General features: G+C 41.8%; 1 protein-coding gene across 2 annotated transcripts in view; it reads left to right on the top strand.

Annotated features, from left to right (window-relative positions):
• Positions 1-22,559, top strand: part of LOC144497459 (receptor-type tyrosine-protein phosphatase F-like) — a 469,757-nt gene that overhangs the window by 405,284 nt on the left and 41,914 nt on the right. For both annotated transcript variants that reach the window (XM_078218748.1, XM_078218747.1), the window contains 2 exons: positions 1,942-2,065; positions 5,445-5,620. In XM_078218748.1, the coding sequence (XP_078074874.1) occupies positions 1,942-2,065; positions 5,445-5,620 (300 nt within the window). The remainder of the gene's footprint in view (positions 1-1,941; positions 2,066-5,444; positions 5,621-22,559) is intronic.

The raw sequence follows: 22,559 nt of genomic DNA, 5'->3' as shown, positions 1-22,559 counted from the left end.
AGAATACTTATAGTGCAGAAGGAAGCCATTCAACCAATCGAGCCTGCACCGACGACAGTCCCACCCAGGCCCTATCCCCGTAACCCCACGCATTTACCCTGCTAGTCCCCCTGACACTAAGGGGCAATTTAGCACGGCCAATCCACCTAACTTGCACATCTTTGGAGTGTGAGACGAAACTGGAACACCCGGAGGGAACCCACGCAGATGTGGGATGAACGCGCAAACTCCATAGAAATCATAGAATCCCCACAGTGCAGAAGGAGGCCATTCGGCCCATTGAGTCTGCACCGACCACAATCCCACCCAGGCCCTACCCCCACATATTTACCCACTAATCCCTCTAACCTACACATCTCAGGACTCTAAGGGGCAATTTTTAACCTGGCCAATCAACCTAACCCGCACATCTTTGGACTGTGGGAGGAAACCGGAGCACCCGGAGGAAACCCACGCAGACACGAGGAGAATGTGCAAACTCCACACAGACAGTGACCCAAGCCAGGAATCGAACCCAGGTCCCTGGAGCTGTGAAGCAGCAGTGCTAACCACTGCTACCGTGCCGCCCACATATAGTGATATATAGTGATGAGAGTTTTCAGTTACAATATCATTAATGTACAATTAGCATCCAGTTGGTACAGGTCGATAAGCCTTTGTCTGTACATCTGAAAACCGAATACATCCATGACTCTTTTCGAATGGCTGTGCAGTTAATTTGTAAATTAATAAAGTATTGTAATATAAATGTTAAGTTAAGTGATAATGTGAACGTTGGCAAATGGGGAAACAACCAAGTGTTTGTAGACTTGTAGCTGGACATAGGCCTACCTTGTATACGGTAAATCTGAAAACTGGAAATATCTGAATACAAAAGCACAATCAGCCCCAAGGTTTTAAGATAAAGGATACTCGACTGTCTAAAATTAACAGTTGGGTGGGTGTAAGTGACATTCTGCTTCATAGCGAGCGATGGCCTATCTACCAAAAATGTCAAGTCAAAAACCCAACAATGCATAATATAAATAATTACAGGCACAGACTTGTATCATCACAATATGAAGAATCATGCTGGAAGATTAATGAGTGGCCTATCAAATGACTCTGCTTGAAATTCTGCCCTTGGCATACGCACTGTAGTTGTACATTATGGTGTGCTTTTTCGCGTTTGTAGCAGATTAAAATGAGTTATATAGTCTGTATTTGGCCCCGACTTGACTTGGCTGTTTACCTAATCAAAATGTGAAAATGTTCCATTTAGGCATGCCATCAGTCAGTCAGTTTTTTAAGGTAGCAGCCAATATTTCAATCTAAATGTCGCTAAATTTAGACAGATTACACTGTTTATATAATTTAAATTTTGTTACTGTTGCGATAGGTGTTTTGGCTTCTTTGTGCATGAGTCAATGCCCGGTTGGGGGTTTAAAGTTAACTTATTTCAGTTTGTTAACATGGCGTTGAATTTCTATTGTGGCTACGAAATAACCAGGGAAAGTGTCCGCATATGAGTGATCAAATAAAAAGGAAAAAACATGCAAATGTTTGAAGTCTGCAATGAAAACAGAAAATACAGAAACAGAATACTGCAGATGCTAGAAATATCAAATGCAAACAGAAAATGTTGAAAGTGCAGAGTTCACGTTACAGGTCGATGTTTTTCAGCATGTTCAGATTGACCTGAAGCTGTCAGCTGTGTTTTTCTCTCTCCCCACAAATGCTGCATAACCTGCTGAGTATTTCCAGCATTTTCTGTTTTTATTTAAGTGGAAGGAGTTGATTTATATTTGTGCTATGGTAGGTAGGGAAAACCCCATGGAACTCAGCACAAGGCTCATTCTATTTTTGTTTGCAGTTTGCCAATATCTGTACGCTTCAGAATTGTAGTCTTTAGTCTCTGTGTAACCTTTCCTTTAATTTTATCCTCTCCTTTGTTCATTTTAGTCAATTGATCCTGGTCAGCAGTTCACATGGGAGAACTCCAACATGGAAGTGAACAAACCGAAAAACCGCTATGCTAATGTTATTGCCTATGACCATTCAAGAGTTATCCTCACCTCTGTCGATGGCAAGTATAGCTGCAGATCTCTAAATTATTGTGCTTACACCTTTTTTGGAATTGTTTGCTGTAAGATATTTGAACTATTTATGTGGGTGATTCTGTAGGTGAAGGACAATTTGGGTGTCCAGGTACATTATTCATTAAAACACCCTGAACAAACATAAGAAATAAGAAAGGTAGGAAAGTCTAGAGTTTTACAGCACAGAAGGAGGCCCCTCGGCCCATCATGTCTGTGCTGGCTATCAAGCACTTATCTATTCTAATTCCATTTTCCAACAATTGGTCTTCGGCCTCGCACGCTATGGCATTTCAAGTGCTCACCTAGATGCTCCTTAAATGCTGTGAGGGTTCCCGCATCTTTTGGGCAATGAGTTCCAGATTCCCACCGCACTGGATGAAATTGTTTTTCCTCAAATCCTCTTTAAATCTCATGCCCATTACCTTAAATTTATATCTTCTAGTTATTGACTGCTCAACTAAAGGAAAAAGTTTCTTCCTATCTATCCCATCTATATCCTTCATAATTTTGTACATCTCAATCAGGTCCCCCCTCAGCCTTGTCTGCTTTAAGGAGAACAACCTCAGCCAAACCAGCCTCTCTTCATAGCTGAAATGCTCCAGCCCAGCCAACATCCTGGTGAATCTCCTCTGCACCCTTTCTAGTATAATCAAATATGCTATGCTTCAGCCATAATAAGATCCTGATGAGGCCACATCTGGAGTTTTGTGCACCACTTCGTAAGATGGATGTATAGAGGGACTGCAGTGTAGATTTACAGGCTATGACTCCATTGCTTAAATTACAAGGGAAAATTACATAAGCTAGAGTTATATTTCTTGGAATTTAGAAGGTCAGGGGGTGATTTGATTAAAGTTCCCAAGATATTAACAGGAAATAGATAAGGTAGGTAGAGATAAACTATTTCTGCTGGTTGGGGAGTCTTGGACTATGGGACATGGTCGAAAAAATAGAGCCGCACTGAATGAAGGTACAAGTTCAAGGACTAATGGCCCATCTTGTTCCTATGTTCAATAGTCAATATTGTGTCAATAGGAACATTGCTGAACTTTATTTGTTAATACACTGCATTACAAAAAGTTCCAACATTTAAGTTTACTCAAATGACAAACTGCACCATATATGTCCCATTGCTCGTGCTTTGCTTATGCAAATCATCATTTCAACTACTTAGTTCTACAGTGCATATAACATATTAGGTCTTCACCTGTACTGCCAGAATTAACTTAGTGGGTTCAGAACACATTTTGCCACCTGCTTGTGATTGGGCTGTGTTCCAAATCTCCAAGTGTTAAGGTTTCAACATAACCTGACTGGCCACACTTCCAATCTATTTCAGAAAGCAATCTTTCCAATGTGAATGTCGAAATTGGTGGATGGGGTGCTGATCCAGCAGGCTGCTTTGTGTTGGATGGCACAAGCTTCTTGACTGTTGTTGGAGGTGCACTCATCCAGACAAGTGGGGAGTATTCCATCACACTCCTAACCTGTGCCTTGTAGATCGTGGACAGGCTTCGGGAGTCAGGAGATGAGATGCTCTCTTCAGAAATCCCAGCCTTAACTTGCTCTTGTAGCCACAGTATTTATATGGCTGGCCCAGTTCAGTTTGTGGTCAGTGGTAACCCCAGATTGATGGTGGGAGCTTCCATGATGGTCATGTCATTGAATGCCAAGAGGAGATGGTTTGATTCTCTCTCTCTTGCCAGAATGGTCATTGCCTAGTACTTGTGTGACACAAATGATATATGCCACTTGTCAGCCCAATCTGGACTGTTTCAAGGTTTTGCTACATATGGACATGGACTGCTTCAGTATCTGAGAGGTTGCAAATGGTACTCAATAATGAGCAATCAAAGAACAGTACAGTACAGCACAGGAAACAGGCCCTTCGGCCCTCCAAGCCTGTGCCGCTCATTGGTCTAACTAGACCATTCGTTTGTATCCCTCCATTCCCAGAATGCTCATGTGACTATCCAGGTAAGTCTTAAACAATGCCAGCGTGTCTGCCTCCACCACCCTACTTGGCAGCGCATTCCAGGCCCCCACCACTCTCTGTGTAAAAAAACGTCCTTCTGATATCTGAGTTATACCTCGCCCCTCTCGCCTTGAGCCCGTGACCCCTCGTGATCGTCACCTCCGACCTGGGAAAAAGCTTCCCACTGTTCACCCTATCTATACCCTTCATAATTTTGTACAACTCTATTAGGTCTCCCCTCATTCTCCGTCTTTCCAGGGAGAACAAGCTCAGTTTACCCAATCTCTCCTCATAACTAAGACCCTAGTGAACGTCCCCTCTTATGATGGAGTGAAGGTCATTGATGAAGCAGCTGAAGGTGATTGGGCCTAGGACATTACTCTGAGGGACTCCTGCAGTGATATTCTGAGATTTACATGATTGGCATCCAACAACCACAACCATCTTCCTTTGACTCCAATCAGTCCTAATAAAGCAGCACATACTGACACCTATAATATTGAACATCCACCAATAAGGTAACACAAGTGATTTGTCAATCGTGCACTTTTTCTCTATTATATTTCTCCATTTTCAATAAGTCATTATTCTCTAGCATATTTTATCTTGTACTCAAATCTCTACCTCAACATTAAAGAAACAAGGCACTTAAAATGTATACAAAACGCTGCAAGATTAGAAAATACAGCAACCAGAATGTCTGCATTCTCTGAATTTGCTTTACCGATCAAACTTTAAGGTTCTGATATGCAAGCTATCTAAAATTAAACAGTCAGTAAATTACAATTTACGGATCGAACGGTTAACAGAAATTATATTGCCGTTAGTGGCATGAAAATGTTCCTCCAAAAGCACAATGAGTGCATGCAATGGCATATTGTGTTGTGGTACAGACCAGGCAAATAGTGAAGTCTCAGGTTTGTTTTTTGGTTTATGCTAAGTTTGCTGCTCGCATTTGGGGGATAATAGAACAGCACCTTAGCGGAACTGGGATAAGAATGAGGAAAAGTTTTGCTCCTAGATCCTATTTGATATTGGCCATTACTGGAAAGGGCTTATGTTTTGGTGAGGACAGTATTAAATTTAACTGTGATAATCCAGCAGCTGAAAAGCCTGTCAACACATTACTGAGATTGAAACATGATAAGAGTAATTATTAGTAATTACTGACACATGAAGAAACTGTCACGGTGAGTCATTGTTTTTCAGAACAAAGTGCAGAAAATAGGAAAAAAATGAATCAATATGCATTGTATTATTTGCAAATACATTGCAATGATTTCACATGACACACAACTCTTGCATTGGAAAAGATTTGCCCTTTTTTCCGCACTAAAATGTTTTGCTACGTGTCTCAAAACTATTTAATCAAGTGTTTTGTGCTCATACAGGGGTACCAGGCAGCGACTACCTGAATGCCAATTACATAGATGGATACAGGAAACAGAATGCCTACATTGCTACCCAGGGCCCACTTCCGGAAACACTCAGTGATTTTTGGCGAATGGTATGGGAGCAAAGGACTGTCACTATAGTAATGATGACAAGACTAGAAGAAAAATCGCGGGTAAGTCATTCCTGTACTCGGAGGATTGATCGAAGTGGGAGCTTTGAGCAGCTCATTGTCACTGTGGTAATCGATATTGCATCATATGCCTTGGCCCGAAGCTCTCTGCAATTGACTTTGATTATCTGGGATCTAGTTCGAGTATCCCATGATAGTGGACTATTGGGTCTTGAGTTTGGGAGACTGAAAGATTTTAAATTTCCAATATCTCAGTTGCACAACAGGCTGCGTACTTGCTACAAATTCTGCTAATGTTTGATTATTAAAGAATAACACTAATATGGTCTGTAATTCAAAATCTCATTTATAGTGCTAACAGATCATGTTTCAAATATTAACTACCTGACTGGAAAAACTGGCAGAGGCAGGATGGACTGAAAGGCCGTCCTTAATATAATCGTTCTATAACTAAATAATATCACCACAGTTATTTAATTTGACATGTCCTTTCTAATTATATTTTGATAAAATGTGTGGCTGGATAGAAGGGTCTGCAGATTTTTTTCTATGCAATGGGCGCGTCACTAGCAAGTCAACATTCATTGCTATCTCTAATTATTCTTGAGAAGATAGTGTCGAGCAGCCTTCTCAAACCATGCAGTCCATGTTGTGTAGGTACACAGTGCTGTTAAAAATGGAGTTCCAGGATTGTGATCTAGTGACAGTGAACGGAAAATGGTGTAGTTCCAAGTAAGATAGTGTGTGGTTTGAGCAAAACATGCAGGTGGTGCTGTTCCCATGGACCTCCTGCCCGTACCTTTCTAGGTGACAGGGTCCGCACGTTTCAAAGGTGCTGTTGAAGGAGCCTTGGTGAATGGCTGCAATGCATCTTGTATAAAGTACGTAGTGCTGCAACTTTTTGTCAGTGGTGGAGGGAGTGAATGTTTAAGGTGGTGACTGGGGCACCGATTAAGTGACCTGCCTTGTGCTAGACTGTGTTGAGCTTCACGAATATTGTTGGGCCCAGCATTCATTAAAGTGGAGAGTATTCCATCACACTCCTGACTTGTAGCTTGTAAATGGTGGGCAGAGTTTGGGGAGTCAGGAGGTGGGTAACTCCCTGCAGAATTCCCAGCCTCTGACTTGTTTTTGTAGCTGTAGTATTTATATGGCTGTCTAGTTCAGTTTCTGGTCAATGATAACCCTCAGGATGATGCTGGGGGAATTTAGCAATGGCCATGCTGTTGATATCAAGGTGAGATGGTTAGATTCTCTCTTGTTGGAGATGGCCCTGCACTTGTGTGGCATGAATGTCACTTGCCATCTGTCAGCCCAAGTCTAAGTCTTGCTGCACGTGAGAACAGACTGCTTCAGAATCTGAGGATTTGCAAATGGTCCTGAGTATTTTACAATCATCAGCCAACTTCCCCACTTCTGACCTTTTAATGGAGGGAAGATCATTGATGAAGCAGCTGAAGATGGTTGGGCCTCAGACACCACCTGAAGGAACTCCTGCAGCAATGTCTTGGGACTAAGATGATTGGCTTCCAGCAACTTCAAATTTGCTAAGGCTTCTTGATGCCATATATGGTCAAATGTTGCCAGTGCAGTTTTATCCGTATTCAAACCAAGTAATGAGGTCAGGAGCGGAGTAACTCTAGTGCAACCCAAACTGAGCATTAGTTAGCAGGTTATTGCTGTGTAAGTGCTTCTTGGTAAGTTTTTTAAAAAGTTTTTATTTATCAGTGTCACAAGTAGGCTTACATTAACACTGCAATGAAGTTACTGTACAAATCCCCTAGTCGCCATACTCTGGCGCCTGTTTGGGTACGCTGAGAGAGAATTTAGCATGGCCGATGCATCTCAGCAGCACATTTTTCGGACTGTGGGAGGAAACCGAAGCACTTGGAGGAAACCCAAGCAGACACGGGAAGAACATGCAAACTCCACATAGACAGTAACCCAAGCTGGGAATTGAACCCGGGTTTTTGGCGCTGTGAGACAGCAGTGCTAACCATTGTGCCACCGTGCCACCCTATAGCCCTGTCGACAACATATTCCACCACTTTGGTGATTGAGAGGAGGCTGAGGTGGTGATAAATGACAATGTTGAATTTGTCCTGCTTTTTGTGGACAGAACATAAAAGAGCAATTTTCCACATTGTTGGGTAGACATGAATGTTGTAACTTTGCTGGGAGTGCAGCTGATTCTGGAGCACAAGTCTTCAGTACTATTGCCAAAACTTTGTCAGAATCCATAGCAGTATCCAGTGCCTATAGCCATTTCTTGATATGTGGAGTGAATCAAATTGACTGAAGACACATTGGTGATGCTGGGAACCTTGGGAGGAGGCCAAAATCATCCATCTGGCACCTCGAGCTAAGGGCTGTTTCCAGGTTGACAGCTCATTTTTAGGTGTGTCAGGTGTACTTGGGATGACCTCCTGCAACCTTCATTGAAACAAGGTTGATTCTTTGGCTTAAGATATTGGTAGAGAGAGGGATATGCTGGGCCATGAGTTACAGATTGTAGTTGAATACTATTCTGCTGCTATTGCTGGTCCATAGCATTCATGGATGCCAAGATATGAGCTGCTAGATCTGTTCTGAATCTACCTTGTTCAGCACAGTAGTAATCTCACACAATGCAATGGAGGGTGTGCTCAGTGTCCACTCTGGATTTCATCTGTGGAGATCACTTCTAACTATACTGTCATGGACAGATGTATTTGTGGCAAGTAGATTGATAAGGTCCAGGTCTAGTAGGTTTTCCCCCTTTCCCTCACCACCTGCCAAAAGCCCTGTCGGGCAGTTAAATCCTCAGGACTCAGTTGGCACAGTTAGTAATGGAGCTACTGAGCCATTCTTAATGGTGAACATTAAAGACCCCAACCCAGAGTAGATTCTGTGTCCTTTGCACCCTAGTTACTCTTCCAAGTACTGTTCAGCATGGAGAATAACTAATTCAGCAGCTTAGGGAGGATTGTAAGTGAGAATCAGTTAGAGATTTCCTTGCCTGTATGTGGCCTGATGCCAGGTGATTACGTGAGTTTCAACGTCAATGTTGAGGACTCCCAAGATAGCTTCCAATTATGTATCACTGGCTGTCCTGCCAGTGGGACAAGACATACAGAGGCATGGTCATGATGGTGTCTGTGACATTGACTATATGGTGAGTTCTGAGAGTAAGACTATGCTAGACTGTTGTTTGACTAGTCTGTGGGGCAGCTGTCCCAATTTTGGTATGTAGCCCCAGATTTTACTAAGGAGGGGTTTGCAGAGGTCAGAAGGACTAGATGTGCCTTGTTGTTTTTGGTGCCAAGATCGATGCCAGGTGGATAGTTTCTTTTTGACTTTTCTATTGCTTGGTAGGTCATTTTAGGAACCTCATCAATTAGTTTACAAAGAAACAAAGTCATATTTTTGGAGAGAACTTTATTATGGATTCAACTGCACTTTGTCACTTTCCCAAGTTAAACCTTTGTTTTGTAAATTACTGGTCAAGTCCATAAAAAGTGAATACGTTCTGGTCTTCTAGTTTTTGCCATTACTATCGCATTATAATCTGAAACTTGAAAAGCAGCAAAACACTTCACCATAAGGAGCAGCAATTTCTGAAACGGACCTTCGGCTGAAAATGACAACTTAAGTATATGCACATATATTTAATTTGCTTTTCTTAATTTATCTGTAATCAATGTTGGTTTGGCTGTCCATTTCTACTAAACACAAGTTGTGGTAGTCTTGTCAAATTCTATGATTGAGGAATGTAATTCTGACCTGTCCACCCAGACTTGAGTATATCCCATTAAACCAGTCATGGGAAGTTAATTTTTGACCACTGTACACATTTAAAGTCAAGTTTCTGCTGAATTCTTAAATTGTTCTTCACCCATCCAAGACAATCCTTTCCTTTTCTTGAGATTGCTAACCAGCTTTGCAATGATTTACTTTACTTTATACGGGATAAAAGCCACATAAAAGGAAAGGAATAGTTGTGTGCACAAAATCCCTGTTCATTTTCAGCACTGATGCAGATTGAAATCATTTTTGAAGGTGACATTTTTAATGCTGTTGCAACAGTTTAAAATTAGCTGATGCAGCAAAACACACAAGGGGACATAACAACCTCTAGCCAAGTTCACTTTACTAACTGCTGCTGGGCGCCACAAGAAAAAAAATCACCATTGTCATTTGATGAAATCATGCTGAAAGAAGTTCAGAATTTAAAGATGCGTTATGCAGATAAAGAGCAAGTAGTCATTTATTAGCCAAACTAATGATCAGAAAGCAATGAACATTCATTCTGTAGTCAATGATGCAGTGGTATATGTTGTCATAATGTATATTAATAGCCTTTAACATCCTCAAATAATGCATACTCAGGACAACGGAAATCTATTTTAGTACATTATTGATTTAGTTAATAAAACTAAATTGATAGATTTAAAGCTGCAATCAGCATAAATTCAACATGAATTGGATTGCCACCAGACACAATATTGCAAACACTTGGTTTTTCTCTGGGTAAAAATGACTGATTAATATCGTAAGTGTCCGGAACTTTATCTTCTCTCATTTAGATCCTTAACATCATGGAGTGATAGAGTGCGCAGAGAGCTTGGTGCTAAGCCTCTTAACAATGACTGAATAGCACCAACTGACATTTTTTTAAACTTACCAATTCTCTCTGCTTGAGCCCTGAGGTAAAAATAGGGAAATAAGTAGCATAGCATCTCTTGTGGAACAGGTATTGATGTTTCACCACCTATTCCTTTTGAATTCACACTTTGTAAAACATTGTTGACATTCAATAAAAAGACCCATGACATTTTTGAGATGTACCTTTAAAGATGATTAATTTGATTAGGTCTCCAACAATGTAACACAAAGGAAATGCACCCAGCCTGTACATAAGACATTGGGGGGAATTTTAACAAGGGAAAGCAGGTGGGATTGGGTATGTGAGGGGATTAATTCCAAAGAAAAATGTAGGAGTGTCAACCAACTCCATTCCACCGACTTCTGGCTTTTAATCAGGCAGAATAGAGGGGGAACAGCCAACCCGCTCACGAGGTATTGGGAACTGTGACAGTTGCAACAAGGCGAGTACAACCTTGGGGGAATCCCTTGGTGATCAGTATACCTTCTCCTGCATTGGTGTCAGTGATCACCATTGGGCTCTCCATCAGGCTGACTTATGGGCATTTCTACTGTTATGAAGCCAGAACGTATCTGCGTTGCTTTTAGGAAAAATGTGCATTTCAGCCTTGAGACTGCTGACAAATTCAAAGATTAAGCACAATTAATAGTTTTTAAGACCAATATTTTGTAGGCCAATTGTTGGTATTATGAACGTTGAAAGTCTTAAAGCAGCTACACAGTTCTGTCATTAAAATTGCTACTTTTTGAAAACTCTCCATATCTATAAGTAATCTGTGTTTTTGTTTAGATACAGTGCAGAAATAGGTGAATAACTGCATTCTCTGTCTCATTGACTTAAAATACCTATCATATGTTTCTTGAATTTGACATGGTACCATGTGTTTTCATGATGTGATATCCAATTTAACCAGTTTAACCAATTCAGCCAGTAAACTGGCTGTGGATTCTGTTGCAGAAATACAGAGAACAAAACTCAACACAAAAATTGATTCCTTTCCTGCGATTAAGTAACATGAAAGAGACATAGCTTAATGTACCCTATATAAGTCTATTGGCATGTCTTATTGGTTAGTCTAGCCTGCAGTGGGAGTGATGCTTGTTTGCATGAGAAGCAACATAGGACTTTTGTTGTTGATTTCTTCTGGAGAAAATTAGAGGTAAGGTACAGGAAACCTTGGGTAATGTGAGATTGATGCTTGAATAATTTATGATACTCAAATCTCCAACTTTAGAGGTGTGAACCATGCATTTTGTTTCACAAAACACCCAATAGTTAAAATATTTAAGATGAATTGCTCCTAATAATTTTGTTAAACCATCACAAAAAATGATGCTATCTATTCAAAATATTGTCATTAAAGCCTTTCAAGGTCAAACAAGAACCAGTGTCTCAAACTCATGTTTTGTTGCCTAGAATAAGCAGTGGGAATTGGGGAAGGAAAATTAAGTTGAGTGTGATGGGTGTTGTAACAAGGTCTTCTCCTTTTTCACTGACACTGCAGTCAAGCTGCAGAAATCCATGGCAGAACCACATTTCAATTAGAAAGTGGAGACTTATTGATGTTGCATTAAGCTCCTTGTTTCACTGTTCGCACTTGAAGTGAAACATAGAGCCTCATTAATCTTTTCCTGTAACTGCAAATTCTGAATATTCTCTCCTTGTCAGAACATGTAGTCCTCTTTCATGCAATGTTTGTGAGAGAAATGGTGAAATTAGAAAAGTGAGGAAACAGATTCACAGTGCGTTTGCCTCAATGAAACTGAATTTTAAGTACAGTTCTTTGAGAGCAAGCTCTTTGAAGTGCATCTAAAAGATAATTCTTTGTAATGTTTTTCTTTAAAATATTATTTAAAGACTGCTATACCAATATGGAATTGATTTGTCATATAGTGTATGATATTCAACAGGCAATTTTAATCCTGCCTGTCTAATGGGAAGGATGGTGCAGTCAAAATCATTGTAGAGAACAAAGAACAGTACAGCACAGGAAACAGGCCCTTCGGCCCTCCAAGCCTGTGCCGCTCCTTGGTCCAACTAGACCAATCGTTTGTATCCCTCCATTCCCAGGCTGCTCATGTGACTATCCAGGTAAGTCTTAAACGATGTCAGCGTGCCTGCCTCTGCCACCCTACTTGGCAGCGCATTCCAGGCCCCCACCACCCTCTGTGTAAAAAACGTCCCTCTGATGTCTGAGTTATACCTCGCCCCTCTCAGCTTGAGCCCGTGACCCCTCGTGATCGTCACCTCCGACCTGGGAAAAAGCTTCCCACTGTTCACCCTATCTATACCCTTCATAATCTTGTATATCTCTATTAGATCTCCCCTCATTCTCCGTCTTTCCAAGGAGAACAACCCCAGTCTACCCAATCTCTCCTCATAGCTAAGACCCTCCATACCAGGCAACATCCTGGTAAACCTTCTCTGCACTCTCTCCAATGCCTCCACGTCCTTCTGGTAGTGCGGCGACCAGAACTGGACGCAGTACTCCAAATGTGGCCTAACCAGCGTTCTATACAGCTGCATCATCAGACTCCAGCTTTTATACTCTATACCCCGTCCTATAAAGGCAAGCATACCATATGCCTTCTTCACCACCTTCTCCACCTGTGTTGCCACCTTCAAGGATTTGTGGACTTGCACACCTAGGTCCCTCTGTGTTTCTATACTCCTGATGACTCTGCCATTTATTGTATAACTCCTCCCTACATTATTTCTTCCAAAATGCATCACTTCACATTTATCCGGATTAAACTCCATCTGCCACCTCTCCGCCCAATTTTCCAGCCTATCTATATCCTGCTGTATTGCCCGACAATGCTCTTCGCTATCCGCAATTCCAGCCATCTTCGTGTCATCCGCAAACTTGCTGATTACACCAGTTACACCTTCTTCCAAATCATTTATATATATCACAAATAGCAGAGGTCCCAGTACAGAGCCCTGCGGAACACCACTGGTCACAGACCTCCAGCCGGAAAAAGACCCTTCGACCATTACCCTCTGTCTCCTATAGCCAAGCCAGTTCTCCACCCATCTAGCCACTTCTCCTTGTATCCCATGAGCCTTAACCTTCTTAACCAACCTGCCATGTGGGACTTTGTCAAATGCCTTACTGAAATCCATATAGAGGACATCCACGGCCCTTCATCAACCGTTTTTGTCACTTCCTCAAAAAACTCCACCAAATTTGTAAGGCACGACCTCCCTCTTACAAAACCATGCTGTCTGTCACTAGCTTTCCTGTTGGCTGCTGTTTTATCTGTGCGGCTATTTTGGGTGGCTGAGGCTGACAGAAACAGGTTGGTGCTTTGTGAGTACGTGCAAATCAGTGTATTTTATGCAATTAGGACCTTGGAGCCATTTTCACTCAAAATTACAGCGCCTAACCCACCAGTGAAATTAAGTGGCCTCTCCGAGCGACTGAAGCAGTATTTAAAGAGGCACTCAGCTGCAGCTAATTGAACCAAAGGATTTCTGTGCCATTTCGATTGCCTGGAGAGTTTCTAGATCCTGACAGTTTTGCATTAAATGGCTTCAGGATGCTCAAACTCTGCTTTTCATGGGTGTTATTATTCCCAGGTAGAGGAAGTAAAGGAGCAGCAGCAGCCTTATAATGAGGAAGATCAAATACAGTAATTGACTTCTATTCCTTTCTCACCCAAGTAACAACACATGCTGCCTTTCATAGAAGAAAGTTTCCTAACTTGACTGCTCCTGAGAGGCACTCCTCCATTGGTCTCAGCAAAGCTATTGAAGGCCGCTCATGTTGGGATCCTTGAGATGCTTGTGACCCATGTCTAAGCTTGCAAGGACCGCAATCTGCTGCACTTCAGATGCTACCAGGTCAATCCAGACAAACTGACTTCACTCTTCCTGGCACCATTGTGAACATTGGCTGAGGATGCTGAGAGATTGGAAGTGCTGCTCCCATTTGAGGCTCTTATGATGCTGGAGATTAGCACTTTCCACTAATTCAGAGGAAAGCAGACTGCAGAAAATTAGCCCTTGAATGTCCTATTCAATCCACCAATTTGACCAAGATGGACATCTGTCTCTCCAAGATGGACCCCAGAGTTTCTGAAAAAGTTTGTGTCATTAACACCTTTTGCAAAGAACAGACTGCATTGCCCTTGGAGCTAGCCATGTTCTCCAAAATAGACAGCTGAGTGTCATGCAAGGTACGTGGACTTCTCATTACTTTCACCATAGAGCCAAAAACTCTTGGCACACTTTCCAATATCTTTTCTAACTTCATTTTAGCGCCAGTCATTTTCCTGTTTGTAGCTCTGCCACTGAAATCAACAGCAGAGCTGCAAAAGGACCTTAACCTCTGTCAAACTCTCGCCTGAACTGTTCCTGAAGCAAGTACCTGCTGCTGCTCTCACAAGCTGCACGTTTCACCACATGCAGATCCGTTTTAAATCACTGTCAACCCTACACAGACGGCCAGTGTCTGTACTGAGAAGGGTGAGGTACTCAATCCTGTGTTACAGTCTAATATACTGAACACCAGAATAATTTGCCACCTGGTATGGTGCTCTATTTTTCAGAACTTAATTATAAAATGCAAATGAAGAAGCGAATGAATTTTTTAATGTAAATGATTCTTAAACTATACTACTGTACCTGCAAAACAAAGAATTTTTTAAAAATCTAACAAATGTTTATTCATGGATGCTAACTTATGCTTTGCACAGTCAATTTTATGTTTTATGTAGCTACTTTTGGTGTAAGACCCCAGGGACTTAGTTATGCAGCAAAGTTTTCAAGTAAAATAATATCTACTGTGTTTTCACTGTTCATATTTACATTTCCTGGTCATATTTACATTTCCCCAAGTGTGGGTACACTGTAAACTGGAAGGTGCAGAAAAATATATTTCTCTAACTTTACTGAAGAAATATAATACTTGATTAACACAAGTGAAGCTTCTACTTGTGTGAGTTTAACTTACCAAAAATGTCCTGAAAGCATTGTCAACTTCCTCATGAATTTTTATGGGTTTAATAAAACAAAACATTGTTGTGCATAAGCAGGAAAAAGCATTCCTTACAGTTGGCATAAAACTTTGCTAGTGACACTCTCAAAGATGACCTGCCAGAGGAAGATAGCACTGTCATTGCAAACAGCATGCGTACATGAGATATATATCCATCTCTCCTCAGAGCCTTCACACTATTTCTGCCATGTCTGGGAGTTGGTTTAAATACACAAATTATGTAACAATATCTTTTGGGAGGGTAGAAACTAGAAGCAGGAGGAGACCATTCTGCCCTTCGAGTCTTCTCCACCATTCATTTTGATCATGGCTAATCATCAAATTCAATATCCTGATCCCTTCTTTTCCCCTATTCCTTGATCCCTTTAGCCCTGAGAGCTATATCTAATTTCTTCTTGAAATCAGAAATTTTGGCCTTATCTACATTCTGTGGTAGTGAATTCCACATATTCACCACCCTCTGGGTGAAGAGATTTCTCTCATCTCAGTTCTAAAAGGTTTACCCCTTATCCTCAAACTATGACCCTTCATTCTGGACTCCCCCACCATTGGGAGCATTCTTTCTGAATCTACCTTGTCTAACCCTGTTGGGATTTTGAAAGTTTCTATGAGGTTCCCTCTCACTCTTCTAAACTCCAGTGAATATAATCCTTCCTGACATTGTCTCTCCTCATTTGACAGTCCTGCCATCCCAGGAATCAGCCTGGTAAACCTTGCTGTACTCCCTCTATAGCAAGGACATCCTTCCTCAGATAAGGACACCAAAACTGCACACAGCACTCCAGGTGTGGCCTCACCAACGCCCTATACAATTGCAGCAAAACATCCCTATCCCGATACTCAAATCCTCTCGCTATGAAAACCAACCCACTACAAGGTCCGTACCTGTTTCAAGAAGACGGCCATCATCCCAGTACCAAAGAAAAGCCAGGCACCGTGCCTTGATGACTGTTATCTGGTGGCTCTGACATCCATCATTGTGAAATACTTCGAAAGGTTAGTCATGGCACAAATCAATTCCTGCCACTCAGACTGCCTCCAGGTCCATAAACTGGATTTCTCTCCAGCTACACCAAGCTATAAATGGCTCCTAGGCTGCCTTTTGAGTCCCAATCCTTTCTACCACAGAAATGAGGACCTTCTGCCACCTTCTCAGCCCCCCCCCCCCCCCCCCAGCTCTAACTGCACAGAGTATCAATTAGCTCCTGGGACTTTTGAAACTCTAGAACCTTCTTATTGCCACCTATCTTCATGACGGCTTTTAAACTAATTGTAACTTTAACTCGTTGCTTTAAATTGTAGCTGTAAACCTCTATGACCCCCAAAGCAAAGCAACCTTCTGAGCTGCAATTCTTACTGAACAGTGTAAACACATCGGGGGCGACCTTATCATCCCCCGCTGGCTGATGGGTGGGATGAACCAGTAGGTTTGCGCCCGATTTCTTGCCTCTCTTGATCTTACCGGCACCGGATATCCGGCGAGGTTAGCCTCATGTCCATTTCAGGCGCAAGGCTGAATATATTATTTAAATATAGTTAACAGCCCATCTAAATGGCTGCTGTACGTACACTCAGCGGGTGGTGACGATCCATTCACTGAAGTGTTCTGTTTCTGACAAAGTACACTTTTTTTTAAATCAAATTTCTTCAAGCGTGAACTTAGAATTTAATAATCCTTGGGCTCATGGCCAACCTCTTGCAAATTCTCTCCTTTTATGCTAGTTGCGCTATCCGAATTGTCATTTTGACAGATCTGTTAAGGTGAAGACTAAACACATTTGGATGTTGTTGCCCTGCCCCAGCTTGCCAAAAGCACACATTTCACCTTTGATTGACAGCCATGCAGCACTCTCTGTTACTCCAACCTCAGAGGTTTTGCAAAAAGCATCAGCTCCCAACTAAACAAAGCCAACTTCTTCAGTTAGACGATTCTGTGTTGCTGGATTCCCCAAAAGAATTTTGACAGCAATTGGACTGCTGTCCTTCCAAACGCTGGTCTTGCTATCACAGTGCTTCACAGCGTAGCTCTGCAGATCTAATTATATTATCATTTAGAGGCATTATAAGATACTACAGAAAGAAAAACCCCCCAGGTATGATCATCTGCAAGGCACAGAGGATACCCAATCCATTTCATTCAAGGGTCTTGACCAGTTCTTGCCTACAAGGTACAGACTCGTGTTCTTTAATCAAGTTTATTACTTATCGCAAAGAAATATAAATTTAATACAGCAATGCTACATACAGCGAGGTTCTACTTCGACATTCCTGTTTCTGAACTCTGGGACACTGATCTTTTCTTCATCTCTCCCTTTTGTTCTTATGTAAAGATTTTAACAGTGCATAGTGTTGAAAAACAATTTCATAATTGATATGGAATTTTGCTGCTATCTGGCGAATGCATACTTTGCACTTTCTATAGGCAAAGCTTTCAGAGTTTTAAGTTGGCTTTTTATTCAAGCTGTAGTGAGGAAGTCCACCATCCACAATGTGCATACAGAGAGTGATACGTGGTATACACAATTATATCTTTGCTTATGTCACAAGTAATTTGCAGATACCAATCACAAGTATACTTTTGTTCTGAAGTCATTGATATCCAATTACAACTAATAGTTCTGATTATTTCATTTGTCAGGTGAATATAGTTAAGCAGTTACAGCCTCTATATGCTTGTCTAATTATAATGATTAATTACTAACGTGCTATGTAGGTACCACTACATGGTTACACCACCCAAACATCCACACCTGCTGTTATGGCTACTACTTTGTGGTTATCAGGGTTTGCACCCTCTGTCCCTTGGTCAGCTTGTTTATGCTGCCCATCTGCAAGTGTGGGAACTGCACTGAAACATCTCCACAGCAGCTTCCCAAGGAACTGTGCTGTACTTAATTCACAGGGAAACTCCACTGCATTCTATGATTTCAACCCCTTCAATAATAAAGCAAGCATGAACTCAAACAAACTTCATTATGTTGTTGCACATAACATATTAGTTCTTTTAGATTAACTGTTCTATCTTTTACACACAAAATATGTTGCAGTTATTGCCCTTGCAATGACCATTGAGTTGGTGTACGGGCTTCCTTTCAGTATAAAAGCTGGAGTCTGATGATGCAGCTGTATAGAACGCTGGTTAGGCCACATTTGGAGTACTGCGTCCAGTTCTGGTCGCCGCACTACCAGAAGGACGTGGAGGCGTTAGAGAGAGTGCAGAGAAGGTTTACCAGGATGTTGCCTGGTATGGAGGGTCTTAGCTATGAGGAGAGATTGGGTAAACTGGGGTTGTTCTCCCTGGAAAGACGGAGAATGAGGGGAGATCTAATAGAGGTGTACAAGATTGTGAAGGGGATAGATAGGGTGAACGGTGGGAAGCTTTTTCCCAGATCAGAAGTGAGGTTCACGAGGGTTCACGGGCTCAAGGTGAGAGGGGCGAAGTATAACTCCGATATTAGAGGGATGTTTTTTACACAGAGGGTGGTGGGGGCCTGGAATGCGCTGCCAAGTAGGGTGGTGGAGGCAGGCACGCTGACATCGTTTAAGACTTACCTGGATAGTCACATGAGCAGCCTGGGAATGGAGGGATACGAACAATTGGTCTAGTTGGACCAAGGAGCGGCACAGGCTTGGAGGGCCGAAGGGCCTGTTTCCTGTGCTGTACTGTTCTTTGTTCTTTGTCCGCATAACATTCCCTTTTACCGGGTGAGCTTTGTGCCGTTTCATGCACGCACACATACTCCAACATTGGCAAATTGACAGTTATCAATAAAGCCAACTAGCTTGCTTTGCATTACATTTTTGTAATCCTTGGCATTACATTTTTTAAAGAAGAATGTTGTAGAATGATTATTATAGACAAGCCATAAAGATGTACTGTACACTACAGTATCCAGAGAAAACAGGAATAGAAAAAGTAACAAATTGTGGATATTTTTTCTTGCTTCATTAAGCAAATGCTCTTTCAGCTTCCAGGTCACTAGAAATCTGACAACTGAATGATATTCTGACATACATAGTCACGGTTTGACTGTCTAACATCAACATAGTTGATTTTTCTTGTTCAATGAGGGATGGATAGAAAAATGAGCAGTCTAGCGAGGTATCACCTGTACTCGCATCCACCATTGCAACATTAATCTCACTCAGTTTTGTGTGGTTCTAAAAATGATCAATTCGCCACATGTCTATGGCTGATTCATCACAAGTGGTGAGTGAGTTGGACAGCACTGCTTTAAATAAGTTGGTTGCTGTGAAAAGAACACATACGTGAAGCAGCAACCATGAGGTATGGGGCTATATGGGGTCAACACCTGTTGTGACATTCCTATTCTTTTCCGCTCTGCAGCCTCGTACCCAAAGAGTCTGTCCTGTGACTCGCCTTGCACAAACCACAAGGGATTCATTATGCGTGAAATACAAAAAGTTACCGATTTTCAATGACATTTGGAGGATATGCTGTTTTATAATATGGATGATGCCTGCAAAATGTGACAGGAAAAGTGTTATAAGTAGTAAGTTCTACATGCAAGGCAAATGAGTCCCTTATGAACTTACTACGTCAGTTGGAGGAAATGATATGATCTGGAGCAATGTTTGTAATAGGAAAAAAATGGCAAACATTCCTCATCGATTTGCAGCGCAGCCTAACATTGAGGGAGCACTGGCATTCTCTACCTATTAATGAAAAATGGTGACCTATATGCTCCATCGTTCATACAGCAAGAGTGTTGATAATTGTTACTGTGTCACCTCATGTTGCCTATCCAGTTTATATCGGTGCAGTGTGGTCATTTTATTGTACTGGTTATTTTTTAAGTTACTGTTTTATTTGATTGTTAACTTCTTAGTAGTAACAGTGCCGCCCAAACCTGTCTGACATATGGGCCTAGATATTCACTCCTAGGACAGGTGAGCATAGTCAGAAAGTGTCTCAACTCTGCAAGCTTGCCTCTGGAAAAGGTGGCCTAAATTGGGCGGCAGGGTGGCACTGTGGTTAGCACTGCTGCCTCTCAGCAGCAGGGACCTGGGTTCAAACTGACCTCGGGTGTCTGTCTGTGTGGAGTTTGCACGTTCTCCCCATGTCTGCATGCGTTTCCTCCGGGTGCTCCGGTTTCCTCCCACACTCCAAAGATGTGCTGGTTAGATAGATTGGCCGTGCTAAATTGTCCCTTAGTGTCATGAAGATTAACGAGGTAAATGCGATGGATTACAGGAATAAGGTCTGGGTGGGAATGTTGCAGGCTCAATGGGCTGAATGGTCTCCTCCTGCACTGTAAGGATTATGATTCCGTGAATTGTGGGATCTTTATTGGGGGGATAGGAGAAGTGTGTGCTGGAGACATACCTGCGCAGCTGAAAATAGTTTCAGAAAAAGCTGCTAAGTTCAGAGGTGGCTGCTTAGAAATCTACCTCTGGAGCCATGCTGAGATGAAATTAAATAAAGTTCTAAGTATCTATTACAAACCTACCCACATGAAAGCGCACTCATTAATAAAAACTCATTCAGTACACTTAAATCCTCTCAAATACCTAATTTCTTATAAAAATGAACATTTATGTGTATCCCCACATCAAAAACAGCTAATCTCTTAACCTCATTGAGTTGTCAATCAGAGTGTAAACATGCAGCCCCCTGCTGTGATAATGGCAGGTTGTAGAAGCAATCAAGCAATAATGATGCTATAATTATAGCACTTAGGCTAATGTCAACAAACAGTTACTAAAACTATAAGCACGATTTTTCTTTTGAAACAATCATCACTCTCACATTGTGGAATTGAAAACGTATAATCAGCAGAGTTCAAATGGCCCTGCTAGATTCAGGTTCCCACCATAAGTGAGCCACATTCTACCTGTTTCTGTACTCACAGGACCAGAATCTGTCAGAAATGGGGGAGGTGGTTAGGGATTTTCAGATCTGCGTCTCGCACCATTTTAGATAAGGCAGAGTTTCCTATGATTTTTTGAAAATCTAGGCCATAGAGCAAATATTTAGATTTTAACATGTCTGATTGAAGTTGCTAAATATGTTTGATTTGGATTTACTTAATTTGAGTTATAATTTGATGTCCTTGCCTTTAAGCTCATTTAAATCCATTTTTTACTTCTACTGTGAAATTCCTGCTGAATAATGAGTTGCAGTTATTAGTGATTAAGATCTCTTTGGGAATAAAAACTGGCCTTCAACTAAGGGGAACAGCTGCTCCCTGTCCATGCCCCTCATAATCTTGAACATCTCAATCAGGTCGCCCCTCAGTCTTCTCTGCTCCAGAGAAAACAACCCAAGCCTATCTAACCTCTCTTTATAACTTAAATGTTCCATCCCAGGCAACATCCTGGTGAATCTTCTCTCCACCCATTCCAGTGCGATCACATCCTTCCTGTAATGTGGCGACTTGAACTGCACACAGCACTCCAGCTGTGGCCTCACCAAAGTTCTATACAACTCCATCATGACCTCTCTGCTTTTGTAATCTATGTCCTGATTGATAAAGATAAGTGTGCCATATGCCTTTTTCACAACCCTATTAACCTGCCTTTCCACCTTCAGAGATCTATGGACAAACACACCAAGGTCCCTGTGTTCTTCAGAACTTCCCAGTGTCAGACCTTTCATAGTATCCTGCCTTGTCAAATTACTCCTTCCAAAGTGTATCACCTCACACATTTCAGGGTTAAATTCCATCTGCCACTTATCCGCCCATTTGACCACCTCGTCTATATCTTTCTGTAACCCAAGACACTCAACCTCACTGTTAACCGCCTGGCCAATCTTTGTGTCATCCGCAAACTTACTGATCCTAACCCCCACAGTCATCTATGTCATTTATATAAATGACGAACAATAGGGGGTCCAGCACGGATCCCTGTGGTATGCCACTTGTCACTGGCCCCCAGTCACTGAAGCAGCTGTCTGTCATCACCCTCTGTCTCCTCCCGCTAAGCCAATTATGAATCCACCATATCAGATCACCCTGTATCCCATGTGCATTTGCCTTCTTACTAAGTCTCCCATGTGGGACTTCGCTGAAATCCATGTAAACTACATCAACTGCACTACCCTCATCCACATACTTCGTTACATGCTCAAGAAATTCAATCAAATTTGTTAGGGATGACCCCCATCTGACAAAATCATGCTGACTATCCCTGATCAAACCTCACCTCTCCAAATGGAAATAGATTCTCTCCTTCAGAATCCTCCCCAGTAGTTTCCCAACCAAAAATGTGAGACTCGCTAGTCTGTAGTTCCCTGGCTTCACTCACACAATTCAAGAAGTGCAAGTGTCTTGTTGCTCTGCCAGATCAATGAACTCCTCACTTTGGAACAT

The sequence above is a fragment of the Mustelus asterias genome, chromosome 8 (assembly GCF_964213995.1).
Source record: "Mustelus asterias chromosome 8, sMusAst1.hap1.1, whole genome shotgun sequence".
Classification (NCBI taxonomy): Eukaryota; Metazoa; Chordata; class Chondrichthyes; order Carcharhiniformes; family Triakidae; genus Mustelus; species Mustelus asterias.
The sequence above is the reverse complement of the archived record's forward strand: the minus strand, read 5'-3'. Positions and strand labels throughout refer to the sequence as shown.